The following is a 13,240-nucleotide window of genomic DNA, read 5'->3' as shown; positions in this document are numbered from 1 at the left end:
AATATAAAAGAGAACAACAATGATCGAATTCACCGGATAATCATATTTAGTTGGTTTTCTATTTTTGTCTTTGGCTGCTACATTCAATAGGCTAAGGATGTCCTCAAAATCATATCTAATGTTCACTAGTTCACACCACTTGCTGAGTCTCCGAAGTCGTCGAACGAAGGATAAGCCGGAAAAATAGAGAGAATTACCGAAAACTAGCGCGCGCGATTTCCATTTTGCTTCACCCTCCGTACATAAACTCGGAACAACGACGGATGGCACAACGAAAACACGAACTGGGCACTGTTTACTATTTGCGTGTTTACTTTTTAGTCAATCAACTCCCAGCAAACTGCCAACTCTTACGGGCACATTGTTTTGATGTTGATCCATTTCCTAATATATGCGATTAACAAATATTTTAATCATGATTAATCATTGGTGATTAAAATTCAAATTTCGGTGATTATTGATTATGATTAATGATTAATTTGATTTTTGGGATGATTAATGATTATGATTAATGATTAAAATTGATTTTATCTGTGATTATTGATTATGATTAATGATTAAAAATGGCTCATTGATTAAAAATCATGATTAATCATGATTAATCAATCACAAAAAACAGGAAATGATTAAAATATAATTATTGTTTAACATATTTTTGAAGTTCCAAAAGTAAAAGGTAACTCTGTCTGGGAGATTATTGATTGATTGATTTGTCTTTATTAGAGAGACTTTCAGCCCGGGAGATTATTGAAAAAAAATAATCAAGAAGAACAGCATTTGAACCAATTAAAATTGGATCATATATTTTATATGGTGAAAAATTTTTGGTGATGAATGATTAATGATTGATTAATTTTTTTTCTTATGATTATGATTACTGATTAATGATTAAATTGCGAAATCAGTGTGATTAAGATTAGTGATTAATGATTAGATGAGAAATTTTGGTGATTATGATTACTGATTTTTGATTAATATTAATCATTAATCATTAATCATGATTAAATTTATGATTAATCATTAACGCTATTATATGCACATTTATTACTCTAACCAAATAAAAACTTTGCAAAAATAGCAGCTTCAACTTTTTCCACATGTCTGTGCTGGACGACCGCGCGAATTATAGAATTACATATGGCAGATAAGTGTAACGCTAGGAAGCGACCATGAATATAATTTATGAAAATGCTTGTATCTATTCAACTCATTCATGAATTCACTATTCACTATTCATCCATGATATTATGAATAGTCATAAGAACCTAATTTTTTATTCATGGTGAGGGGAATTGATTCTTTTCGTGTATTAAGTAAAGAAAAAATCCCGTGCGAAGGGAGGGAGGGGTCGAAAGTTTCCTTTTTTTGTCGTGACGTACTAAATTAATGCCCCCTAAAGACTGGCAAAGCGATTCAGACCTCTTGTGACCCTGGGTCTCAGGGGTTTCTTAGGCGTTTCAGAGGGTCTGGAGCGGTTCTCAGGTGCGGTCCTGGTTATCCCTGAATCGTGCGGCAGAACCATTCCGATGAAATACTAACCGGATACCAGCCGATGAAAGTCAGAGAAAGGATCTAGTAAAACAAAATGGCCTGTTTTAGGGTTTTCATTTTATTCTTATGGTTATGCTGTAAGCATCAACAAACAATGACCGGGTTTATTCTTGCACCTCGCCTCATGACCAATTTGATATCGATTACTAATTTAGGTATAAATTAGCTGCCATATCATGTAAAAATTTTGTAAAAGAACTACAATTACTTTAAAATAATAATATTGAATAATTGTCCTTCGAATTCTGTTTCCGTCAAGTGCACGTCGCAAAGTCGGTCAAATTCTTCGTAATCCAAATAATATCATGTGTTCAAAGTACGATTGAACAGAAAATTTTTAATTGAGATGGATGTAGCTTCAGACTATATTTCAATCAATATGTTTGCCCATCAGATCACAATACGCCATTACACTGCAACGAAGAAGTCTTTCCCTGCGGTTGTGAAACACTATATTTCGCAAAAAAAAAACCACGCACACATTTGCTTGCATCCTTCTTAGGCCAAGACAACTGTAAACAATCATTTTACCGACAGGAAAAAAGCGAATGATTTGTTTAATTGACTGCATTCTGCAGTAGTAAAAACTAACTCTGAAGTGTCACAGAGCTTTTCTTCTTCTTCTTCTTCTTCTTCTTCTTCTTCTTCTTCTTCTTCTTCTTGGCTCGACGTCCCCACTGGGACTTGGCCTGCCTCGCTTCAACTTAGTGTTCATTGAGCACTTCCACAGTTATTAATTGAAGGGCTTTCTTTGCCTGCAATTACATGAATTTGTCATTGTGTGGCAAGTACAGTGACCCCACAATTTATGAATCGGCAAAAATGACCACAGTTTATGGATCACTCCATTTGATCAACATGGTGATTCATAAATAGTGTACCGTCAAACGGGGTTACTTGCAACAGCGGTGTAACTTGCAACACGATGGCATTCACTAAATGTGAAGCATTTTCTAATAATAATGAAAACTAGTATGTCCTACTAATTTCGGTTATAGAGATTATGTGTATCAAAGATCTATTTAGTATAAACATTAGCTTTGTTTCTTTGTTTATGGTTTAGCTACACTGTTAAAACGGATTGCTCATTTTATGCCATAAAAACAAGTATGAAAATCGTGCTTGACCTCTCCCTTATGGTAAGTGCGATAAGTCTGATGACCTTGCTTGCAGTTAGGGTACCTAATAGTAAGCTTAGCTAAACGATAAAAGTTTGATAAACTTATCGACTAAATAATGCAAAAAATCATTATTATATTCGACAACCACTATGGGGTAACTTGCAACAGTTGAATTTGACGAAACCTTCTATTATTTATCTTCATTTCACGATATATTTGACAGAAATAATCAAAATGGATCATTTATTGATTACGTAACGCGTTCATTTTCAAATGACAATTCATTTTTAATTTTTTTTTTTTTGCTCGTGACCTTCAAACATTGTTAGGAAATACCACATTTTGAAGTTTCATTCATGTAACAAAAAGTTCAATTTTTGTTTATGAACGCTGTAAAGCAATCACCAACATCAATTCTGAATGGATGGAGTAAATTATTTCAGTTTAATACCCAAATTACCGAGTTTGACATTTACAAAGTAGAATAGGTGCGTTTCAATCATGTTAATTTATCTGAAATCGCCAAACACCACTTCAAACTGAAAACTACTTGAAGATGACTCACTCTACCTTTTCAAGAAATGACAATAATCATTGTTGACATTTTGTAATGAGTGCTAAGTCACGAGAATCATAAATATATTTTGTGTTTGAGGGACGTGAGACCTGTTGCTAAACGATATACTTTCGTTTGCAATTAATATCAATCCTTTCATGAAAAATTATATGTCAATTGGTTAGTGTACATCTTTTCATGGTATGTTTCATGCATAACATCAAAAATTTACAATACGACTAAATACTAGAATGTTAGTGCTGTTTAATGATAGCTAACTTAGCTTCATGTCCTATGTTGCAAGTTACCCCACAGATGGGGAAACTTGCAACAAGCATGTATTTCGCATAGTATTCTACTCGGGGTAATTAGCGTACACGATGCTTCACAGGATGTTTCAAATGTTTAGATTTTCAATGATATTGCTTCAAAGTCGAAAAGTGTTGTAAGTTACCCCATTTGACGGTACACAAATTAAGGTGATTCATCGGTGTGGGGTCACTGTACAATGATACACTATGCTCAGGGAGTCGAGAAAATTTTCCCGGCTGGTACGGGAATCGAACCCGCCGTCTCCGGATTGGCGATCCATAGCCTTAACCACTAGGCTAACTGGAGACCCACAGAGCTTTTATGGGATGTGAGTTGAAGGTTGGTTCAACAAGTTAATCTGGTGAAGTGAAAACTGAACGGTGGTGAAGAGCAATTTCTCTAAGTTAGTTGCTGCCTTGATCCGCGCCTCCGGCGAACACAAAACTAAAAAAAATTGAGAAGTCATAAGTGAAGTGAAATTGAAACGTGAAATTTAGCGAAATATTTCGATTTGTAGTGCTTTAGGAGGTGTGGTTATTGATCATGTACATCTTTTCGCTTCCATCTGATGAGTCGTTGGCGAATTTTGGTTGGAATATTTGTAATTAGTGGCTATTTTGCATCTGATATGACGGGAATTAACGCATATAACGAAGTAGATTTCTACCCTACTGAGATTGACATTTTTATTGGTTGCTAGTCGATAAAAAATTACTTAGTAGATAAAATGTGATATTGAAAACGGTGGAATTGTTGTTTTGAATATTCAGTGCAGTCAGCAGTTCTCATTTACTGTGAATATTTTACGAAATTTTTAGCAGGAAGCAGGTAATCGGTTGCGGTTTCCTTTTCATGAAAAGAACAATCGTTTCCAACTATTCACGTCTTCCAGCACCCTTTCCTGTAGAAAACAGAAAATGTTTAAACCTGGATACAGCTTCCAGAGCAAGTCTAAGCAAACAACATAAAAACGGTTTCCATCCATCAACCACCTAGAGGTGTCAAGAGTAGGATGTGCGTGTCTGATTCACAGATTTGCACGTCCGTCATGTCAAATGTAATGCAGTTGATTGTGATGGCACGTGACAAAATGGTTATTCCTCACCCGAGCCGAGGACAGTTTTGAAAGATGAGGGCTGTAATTCGCAGGTTCACAAGTCGGAATTAGAGTTGATTGTAAAAGTTTGAAATTGAAGAAAATTAACGGTTTTAATAGCTTTCAATTTGAACTTGTTGTTTTATCAGCTGAAATAAATGAAACAAGAAAATTAGTAGACTGTTGTGACCAAACGATAAACGTTTATACAAAGCTATATCGAAGATTAGCAATCATGCGACATTGTTACATGTTGTCATTTTAATACATATGAGGGGGTTAGAAGCAAAGGGGTGTAAGTGACAAAAACCCACTTTCGAGTAAATGAGGTTTAAAGTTTTTCACCAATTTTTCATCCCATATAAAATGTATGGAGTTGCAAAATCGACACAATTTTTTACGATTTATTGTAATTTTTCCAAACATCTTAAAAACAAACTTAAAAAAGTTCCTGAAAGCTTGAAATCTGAAGAATTTTTGTATATGCTCTGCTCAAAATCGACACAATGGTCACTTATACCCCTTTGCATCTGGGCCCCTCATATCTGTTTGAATAACTTTTGATCTATCCTTCTAATACAGGGCGAAATTGTTAATTAATTAATTAATATCTTTATTATAAAGACTTTCAGCCCTTGTCTGGTTCGTCTCTGTGAAAAGTCGAAATTGTATAAATCGTTTTAATTAATCGTAATAATCGTGAACCTATACCAAAATATTTAGAATAAGAGCACTCAGTTCCAAGTTCTGTATTTAACAAAGTCAATAAAAAATATGGCAGTCCTTTCAGACTACTCCATTCAACCATACTTCCTATTAATTTTCCGTAAATATACGAACATGCATATTGCATAGTTCTGTCAGCAGCAAGGCTCACAATATCGTTGCCTATGCAGTAACTCTTTGCTCTTTCTACGATGGATGTAACAACCACGCTGCGCTTATTGCATATTCAATTTTAAAATTCACCGTCGATGATGTTACCTTCCGTACCTACCTGCTTCTCTTTTTTGTGTGGCTCGAGCCCATCGCATCGCTTGGAAAAGGCAATAAAAGTGCTTGAACCGCATAGCTCCACTGCTAATGGAGTATTTGCTAGACTGGTACAACATCTCTTTGGATACAGCTTGTTAATGTTATAACCCAATTTGTATGCAAAATTGCATGAATTTTCACACTACACATATGCGTTTTCGGTAGCTTTGTTCTCTTCGTTATAGAGTGTTTTCTAAAAAAAACGTTAAAGTTGGCATCAAAATTTTTCCTCTCAAACTGAACTATAGCACAAAGTTTCAGAAAATTTAGACGACAGAATCACCTCATGATGAAAACAAAACTGCCGAATAAGTTACTCTATTCCTTGTGTATGAAAACAATACTAAACCAAAACCCATTTTTTTAAATTATAGCATTTTTATGGCTAATTCAGCACATTTTTTGCGGGGAATCTAGTAAGTTGTTTTCCAGTACTAAATTTATTCAGTCTAGTATTAATACTATCAATAATACATAGCTAAATTTAAAATAACTTTGTCAATGTTCTCAAAAGAGTAGTAACTGAAATCCGTTAACTAGCGACAGCAACGTCACGTCTTTATCGAAAAATCAGATGAAGTCACAGGAAGTATGTATCCTAATCTATCAAAACACGCATCAGTCTATGGCAGCGCACGGAAATGCCACAGGTGCCCATGAGAAGCAAGTAATACGATCAATTTATGTCACTTTTTATTCCAGGAAATTCAAAATCATTCCCCAGCACCAATCTCTTCGTTATGAAAGTTTGCTATCATTCAACGCGGGGGAAACTCGAGAATGAACGATTGGTTTCCCCCGGGGGAAACAGTCATGAAACGAAATGTTTTGAAATCATCGATGAGTTTTTTAGCATTGATATCTGCTAGATGGGCCAGACGACTACTACCTACCACGACCAGACAACCGTGATAGTTAATGGTTTTTCTATCTTTTATTTCCTTTCTCGTATTCAATTGCAGTGTCCTGCCCTCCCCCGCTGAAACCCAGGGATTTCGTCCTGCAGAGATCTTGGCTGGACACCGGTCCCCTCGGAGAGCAAATGCTTCTATCCCGTTCGGTGCCGCATAAAATGTATCCTCCCAAAAAGGGATACGTTAGGTAATTACTGAAATGAAAATAATTTCCTCCTCCAATGACCAATTTCAATTGATTCTCCACCATTTATTCTGCAGGGCAATGTCCTACATTACTGGGTTCGTGCTGAGAACCAATGAAAACTCAAAGACTGGCTGCATACTGAAATATGTGGCGCACTGTGATCCCCAGGGAACGCTTCCTCCGTGGCTGGTGAACAAAGTAACGCACACCCTGGGCCCTCGGATGGTCAAGGACCTGAAGAAAGCGGCATTGGGGTACATAGGCTGGAAGCAGACCCAACCGCATCTGCGGAAACCGTGGCGCTTCCCGGAGGAGATCAGCGGACCGAGAATATCGATAGAAGACGTGAGTAGGGGAACTGCGGGCATAACGCCCCCCGGGGGCAAAACGCCTTCACGCGATTTCATCATATTGTAGAGGTTTCCGTTAGATGCAAGCAAACTAGAACTCAAACTGAGCAGGTTAAGCCCAAGAACGGCTGCCATTGTCGAAAGAAAAGCGTGAAAAACGACGATTTTCCACATTTGGAAAGATTCCCTAATTTGCTGCGCACAGTAATTAAGACATTGCGCGCTGATTATATGGAATCAACCCATTAATCTACCACGCGCCTCCTACGCCTTCATTTGCTGCTGGGAAGAGTTCGATGGAGCCCCTTGGTATTTCACAACAAGGTAAAGCGGGAAATGCCAGCGGGCATTTTGCCTCATCCAAAAAGGCGTTTTGCCTCCTGCAGTTTTCCGGCACCTAAAAAGTAACACTTTTTTGAATTGTTTTTTTGAATGGGAAATTTTGTGGGCACGCGGGTCAAAAGTTGAAGTCTCATAGGTGAAGGAGTAAACTGCTCTCCAAGGCCGAATACGATCTTAAAATAAGCATCATTTGAAGTTTATGACCACAAATGCTTAGCCGGGGCGTTATGCCCCTCTTTCCCCTACTTGATAGTGATATAATATATTATATTAAGACCATAAGTATATGCTCGACACTTATGATTCTTACAATCGTCAAAATAATTAAAAAATTACCTTAATGCCGACCGGTTTCGGGCTCGATGCAGCCCATCTACGGGACAATGTCCGACTGAGTCGGACATTGTCCCGTAGAGTAATGCGGGGCAAAAGTTCGCACCTAACAGACTTCACAAAATAACTATTGAACGAAAAGAAAACAAGATCGTTTTCTTCGTTAAACGGGTGCCTATCATGTTGCCTTCAAAACGTAGTACTAGATTTTTTCGCTTTCCTTTTGTAGTTTTAGTAATACAATTTTAAAACAAGTACGCCAATGCGAACTTTTGCCCCATAGTGGGGGCAAAAGTTCGCACCTTGTACAGAGTAGTTTATTTGGTGTGATGTTTATTTATTTCATGTTAATTCATGTTCGACTTTTCACTCTAGCAATGGAATCTTTTTCTTTCTGTTCTTAGCATTACGACCCAACTGGAATACGACCTGGTGTTCAGCTTTGTAGGAGTGTGTTTTATGAAGACTTCCACAACTATTAACTAAGAGCTGTCTTTTACAGCGTTAGTGATGTTGTCAAAATACATTGTGGGGTAATCATAGAGATACGTGTTGCACAAAATACATGAAAAAAATCAAATATGCAACAAAACTGTTGAACGGGACCGTAATCGAATCTTATCTCCGTCAGTATGGTGATGAATTATAAGTGTGAATTTCCAAACTAAGCTATGAAAGGCCCCGGTAAAGTAGATGAACATAAGACTTTCAGAAACATACGAAAAGACACGACGAGGATGACGGAGAAAATGTTTAAAAATGTTATTTAGCCATTTTTCATTTATTGATTTGAATAGGTGAACATAATGTTTGCCTTACAATCATTCTTCTTACAAAACTAAGTTCAAACCCTCGGCCGCAACGATTTCAGGGTGCATACTACACATACTATGCATATATAGTAGTTTCTATATGAAATTACCATTGCTTCAAAGATTCTGTAATTATATTGATGTACTAGACCAGTGGTGCTCATCCTGCGGCCCGCGGGCCGCATGCGGCCCTCCAAGCCTTAAGATGCGGCCCGCGGAGTACTTTAAGACGAATCGAAATTTTTGAACGATTATTTGAAATAACTCGTTAAATTTATTAAAAATCAAAAAAAAAAGCTGATCAATTTTCACAGTGTTGAACACATATTAAATGATTGTTTAAAATGTGATCTTGAATCATTTAAAAATTTGTTGCAGTTTTTAAGTGCAGTCAATGCAACGCTGAGCAAATTTTTCACATTTCGCCTTTCCGAAGAACATAAAAACACAAAGCACGAAATTTTTGACAAAATTCTCAACAAATCTCAACTTGGTTGGTTTTCACTGTTAAAATTTCTATTATAAGACTCACACATTTTTCGAAACAAAACTTACGAATCCAATTTGAATTGTCCAAACGAAACTCCTGAACGATCTTAAAAAAAAAATCTCAGGCAAGATTCATAAAGCGTCACCTGTGCCCTTTTGGAGAAACTTTTGGATACATTTTTGGAGAAACTCCAGCAAATATTATTGTAAAAAATTTTTTAAGCAACTCTAAGTGAAATATACGGAGAAACTCAAATCATTCTTAAGAAAATAAACCTGAAGAATCTCAATGAGAAAGTTGTGGCGATACTGCATGGAAATTATAGGAGCATCTCCTAGAAAAATGTTCTGGTGGCACTCAAACAGAAATTTCTTGAACAACTTTAGAATAAATTCCTCGAGCAACAAAAATTTTCAGGAAAAACTACAAACAAGATTCCAGGACCAACTGCATCAAGATACAAAAGATGCCTAGAACGCCTGAGAAAAATTTGCAGCAACTTTATGCAGCAACCTTAGAAGATAATGTTGAAGAAATTTCCGGAAACAATTGTTAAAAATCTAATTTTTGAAGACATTTAATGATGTAGTATTTCATCAACTTCAGAAGAGACTCATGGAAAGAATTTACTAAAATCTTCAAGAAACTCCTGGAATTTTTTTGGAAAAATTCGGAAGCTATTCTAGGAGAAATTCTTGGAAACGATTAATGAGGAATTCCTGAAGTAACTTGAGAGCAGTTCAAAAGGTAAATCAAAGAGGAGTTCTTGGAGGTGTTCAAAGAAAATTCTAGAAAAACTAAAAGAAACTTTAAGAAATTTCTCGAAAACCTTCTGGAGCAACTCCACAAGAAATTTCAGGAGAAAATCCAGCAAACCTTTTTGGAGGGATTCAAAAGAAATTCTTGTAAAAGCTGCTTGACAAGTTCTTGAAGTGGCTTCAAGGCAATTCTAGGGGTAACTTCTAAATTGTCCGTTTGAATTTCAATTTAAAGCTCAAACGTTTTGCTCAACCAAACTTATGAATCTAAATTGAACAGTTCAGATTTTTAATAAATATGCTTTAGAATTGTTCTTTTTGTTGTTTTTGTACATCGATGTTTTATGCGGCCCGCAGGTCGATCACGAATTGCAAATTTGGCCCGCGGTATCCTCCAGCCTGAACACCACTGTACTGGACTCAGAAATCTAGTGCGAACTTTTGCCCCACAGCTACTGCGAACTTTTGCCCCATTGTCGAGGTTTTAACTATGTCGCTTTCTGCAAGAAGCACTAGTAGCTTATTGTTTATACGAGTGCACCTCGCGAACTACTATGGAATAACGATTCTCCGACATCGAGAGGTTATGAGATTCTTCTTCTTCCTGTTACTACAAATTATTATTCCAATAGGTCCAAAAATTCAATCAAAGCACCTAGAAACACATTTTTTCGCATAACTCTGCCAAACCATAACGAAATCGCTCCAATTTTTATTGACGAGTATGTGACCTGATTATGTGTCGAACCCATACAGATTTGTTTGGGTTCTTAACTCATGCTCAGAAAAAGACCCACTGCGAACTTTTGCCCCGCATTACTCTAGATGGGCTGCATCGAGCCTGAAACCGGTCGGCATTAAGGTAATTTTTTAATTATTTTGACGATTGTAAGAACCATAAGTGTCGTGTCTTATCTCGCGTCGCGTTTCGTGATTTTCGTGTTTGTTCTTACGTTAGCACTAAGTACACAAATTGAAAGTGATAAGTATATGCTCTTGCAAACATCGTCTAAAATTATCAACTAGGACTTTTGTGATGGATAGTTTGAGAACTACACAATTTTACCATTCTATCCTCGAAGAAGTTGTTCAGAAGATCTATATTTAATACATGGTGAACAATTTGATGTAGAATTGGCTCACTAGGTAGTGCAAATGATGCTGTAAACCCGAGCAAAGTTTCATAAGAACCCGATATAACATACTGTGTTATCTGATATAAAAAATAATTAACTACATTTTTTTCTCATTTTGGCTGAATAAGCAAGCAACATAACAAACATGATATCAACCAAGTAGAGTAAGGTGGGGCAAAAGTTCGATCCTAGTTGAAAATTCAATTATTTTCAAGAAATCGAAGCAGATAAAAATTAATGAATACCGTGTGGTGATTCTACCATCCTTCTTCTTCTTCTTCTTCTTCTTCTTCTTGGCGTAACGTCCTCACTGGGACAAAGCCTGCTTCTCAGCTTAGTGTTCTATGAGCACTTCCACAGTTATTAACTGAGAGCTTCCTCTGCCAATGGCCATTTTGCATGTGTATATCGTGTGGCAGGCACGAAGATACTCTATGCCCAAGGAAGTCAAGGAAATTTCCTTTACGAGAAGATCCTGGACCGACCGGGAATCGAACCCGTCACCCTCAGCATGGTCATGCTGAATACCATCCATCAGCTAAAATTTTGCTGAACAAAGTTACGCCAAATGTCTTTTCAATTTTGAGTTACAACACTTTTTGTATGTGTGTGTCTAATTCGAACTCTTGCCCCACCACTGGGGCAAAAGTTCGAATCTCGTGTTTGTGGTATTCTGCTATCCGTAGCACACTATTTCGACACTTTGGTAATTGGAACACCTAAAACCAATAAATATTTGATGTTGGAATTGGAATACACTTTAAAGTTCGATCTGGATTTTACCCAAATCAGGGTTAAATTTACTTCACCAAAAATTAGTCGTTTTCCGCCAAATTCAGATAAAAGAACATCTTTTTTTCAGCTTCGATCGAATTTTCTCACTAATTCCATCATTTTTAGAGATAATATGTACATTTTGCAGAATTTTGGGGTTTTACCTAAAGTTGCCACATGACTCGAACTCTTGCCCCACAATTCGAACTATTGCCCCACTATGTGTAAAAAATGATTTCCAAAACTTTTTTGAAAAAAGTTATACATGCTAAAGCATCTTCAAAATATACCAAGATACGCCCCAAAATAAAATATCGAATTCGATTTCATTACAATTCCATTCCATGCGTTGGAAGGACCATCGCATATTACAATTTTTTCTTTAAAAACCAACATTTTGTTATAACTTTTCGAAATATTGATCAATTTTCATAATTTTTGGAGTGAAAGACTCTTTTTCAAAAAAGCATCGAACAACCTTGACACCCAAAAGATATCATTGGAATTAAGCTCGAAAACTTCAAAAGAAACTCTTGCCCCATTCGAACTTTTGCCCCACTTTACTCTATACCTGTGATATCATTATGGTATCATCAAAGGTACCCTGATAATAACTTTTGAACACCAAGCAATTTTTCCAATTGAAAACTATTTTTGTTATTAGAAAGATATGTGCAACGGTCATTGAAAACTAACTTCCGCTGTTGTTGTTGACGATGATGCCCTAGTTTGATAGGTATGGTAACATGAATTATCAAGTTGATAACATAAATTTGTCAAATAAGTTCTGGAACGAACACTAGTTATCAGTTAGGTACTGGTCAGTTATAGTACTTTGTTCGGGAAGATTACATATAATTACGGTTTATGAGCCCAATTTCAGGTAATACATAATTTTGAAGATGGTGTTTTCGGCGAAGTTGTTAGTTGTTGTTCATGCCGATGTTAATCTTCTATTCACATCTTTTGTTAGAAATTTTTCTAACAATATGGTACATACATACATTTATTTGCTCAACATCATATTTAAGATAAGACTAAATCAACATAAGTAGGGTAAGGGAAGTATTTTGGACCCCTTTAGGAAGTAGAGGAACAATTCAGCGGAAAAAGAAAGTTCTCACTTCAAAATATGGATAATTTCAGTAGGCATTATGTACTATGCCAAACAGAACTCAAAAGTGTTGTAGTAAATACAAGAAATATCAAAACTCGTGAAGGATCTCGGGCTTCTTTTTTGGACCACCAAGTGCACATATTTTGGCCCACCAAATTAAACTTCAATTGATTGATGAAGTGAAAGCAAAAATTTAAACATAGTTAAAACTACGTGAAGTTTACATCTTTTCTATTCATTTTTTGAGACAGGGAACGTTTAAAAATTACGTAACGATGAAAAAAGATGAAATTTTGTTGCAATTGCCAGTTTTTACGCATTGTAGTATGATGTTTCATAAAAAAAAATGTTACGCA

At 36.3% G+C, this 13,240-nt stretch overlaps 2 protein-coding genes and 1 long non-coding RNA gene across 5 annotated transcripts in view; 2 read left to right on the top strand and 1 right to left on the bottom strand.

Annotated features, from left to right (window-relative positions):
- LOC134287952 (uncharacterized) overlaps positions 1-13,240 on the top strand; it is a 746,963-nt gene that overhangs the window by 406,187 nt on the left and 327,536 nt on the right. The window lies entirely within an intron of this gene.
- The window catches only part of LOC109401384 (START domain-containing protein 10), a 92,102-nt gene that overhangs the window by 67,231 nt on the left and 11,631 nt on the right, over positions 1-13,240 (top strand). For all 3 annotated transcript variants that reach the window (XM_062851272.1, XM_062851270.1, XM_062851271.1), the window contains exons 3-4: positions 6,634-6,772; positions 6,847-7,117. In XM_062851272.1, coding sequence (XP_062707256.1) covers positions 6,634-6,772; positions 6,847-7,117 — 410 coding nt within the window. The remainder of the gene's footprint in view (positions 1-6,633; positions 6,773-6,846; positions 7,118-13,240) is intronic.
- Positions 1-13,240, bottom strand: part of LOC109432867 (phosphopentomutase) — a 132,244-nt gene that overhangs the window by 108,403 nt on the left and 10,601 nt on the right. The gene's annotated exons all lie outside the window — the stretch shown is intronic.

This window comes from Aedes albopictus, chromosome 2 (assembly GCF_035046485.1).
Source record: "Aedes albopictus strain Foshan chromosome 2, AalbF5, whole genome shotgun sequence".
NCBI lineage: Eukaryota > Metazoa > Arthropoda > Insecta > Diptera > Culicidae > Aedes > Aedes albopictus.
This window is presented reverse-complemented; position numbering and strand designations above follow the sequence as displayed.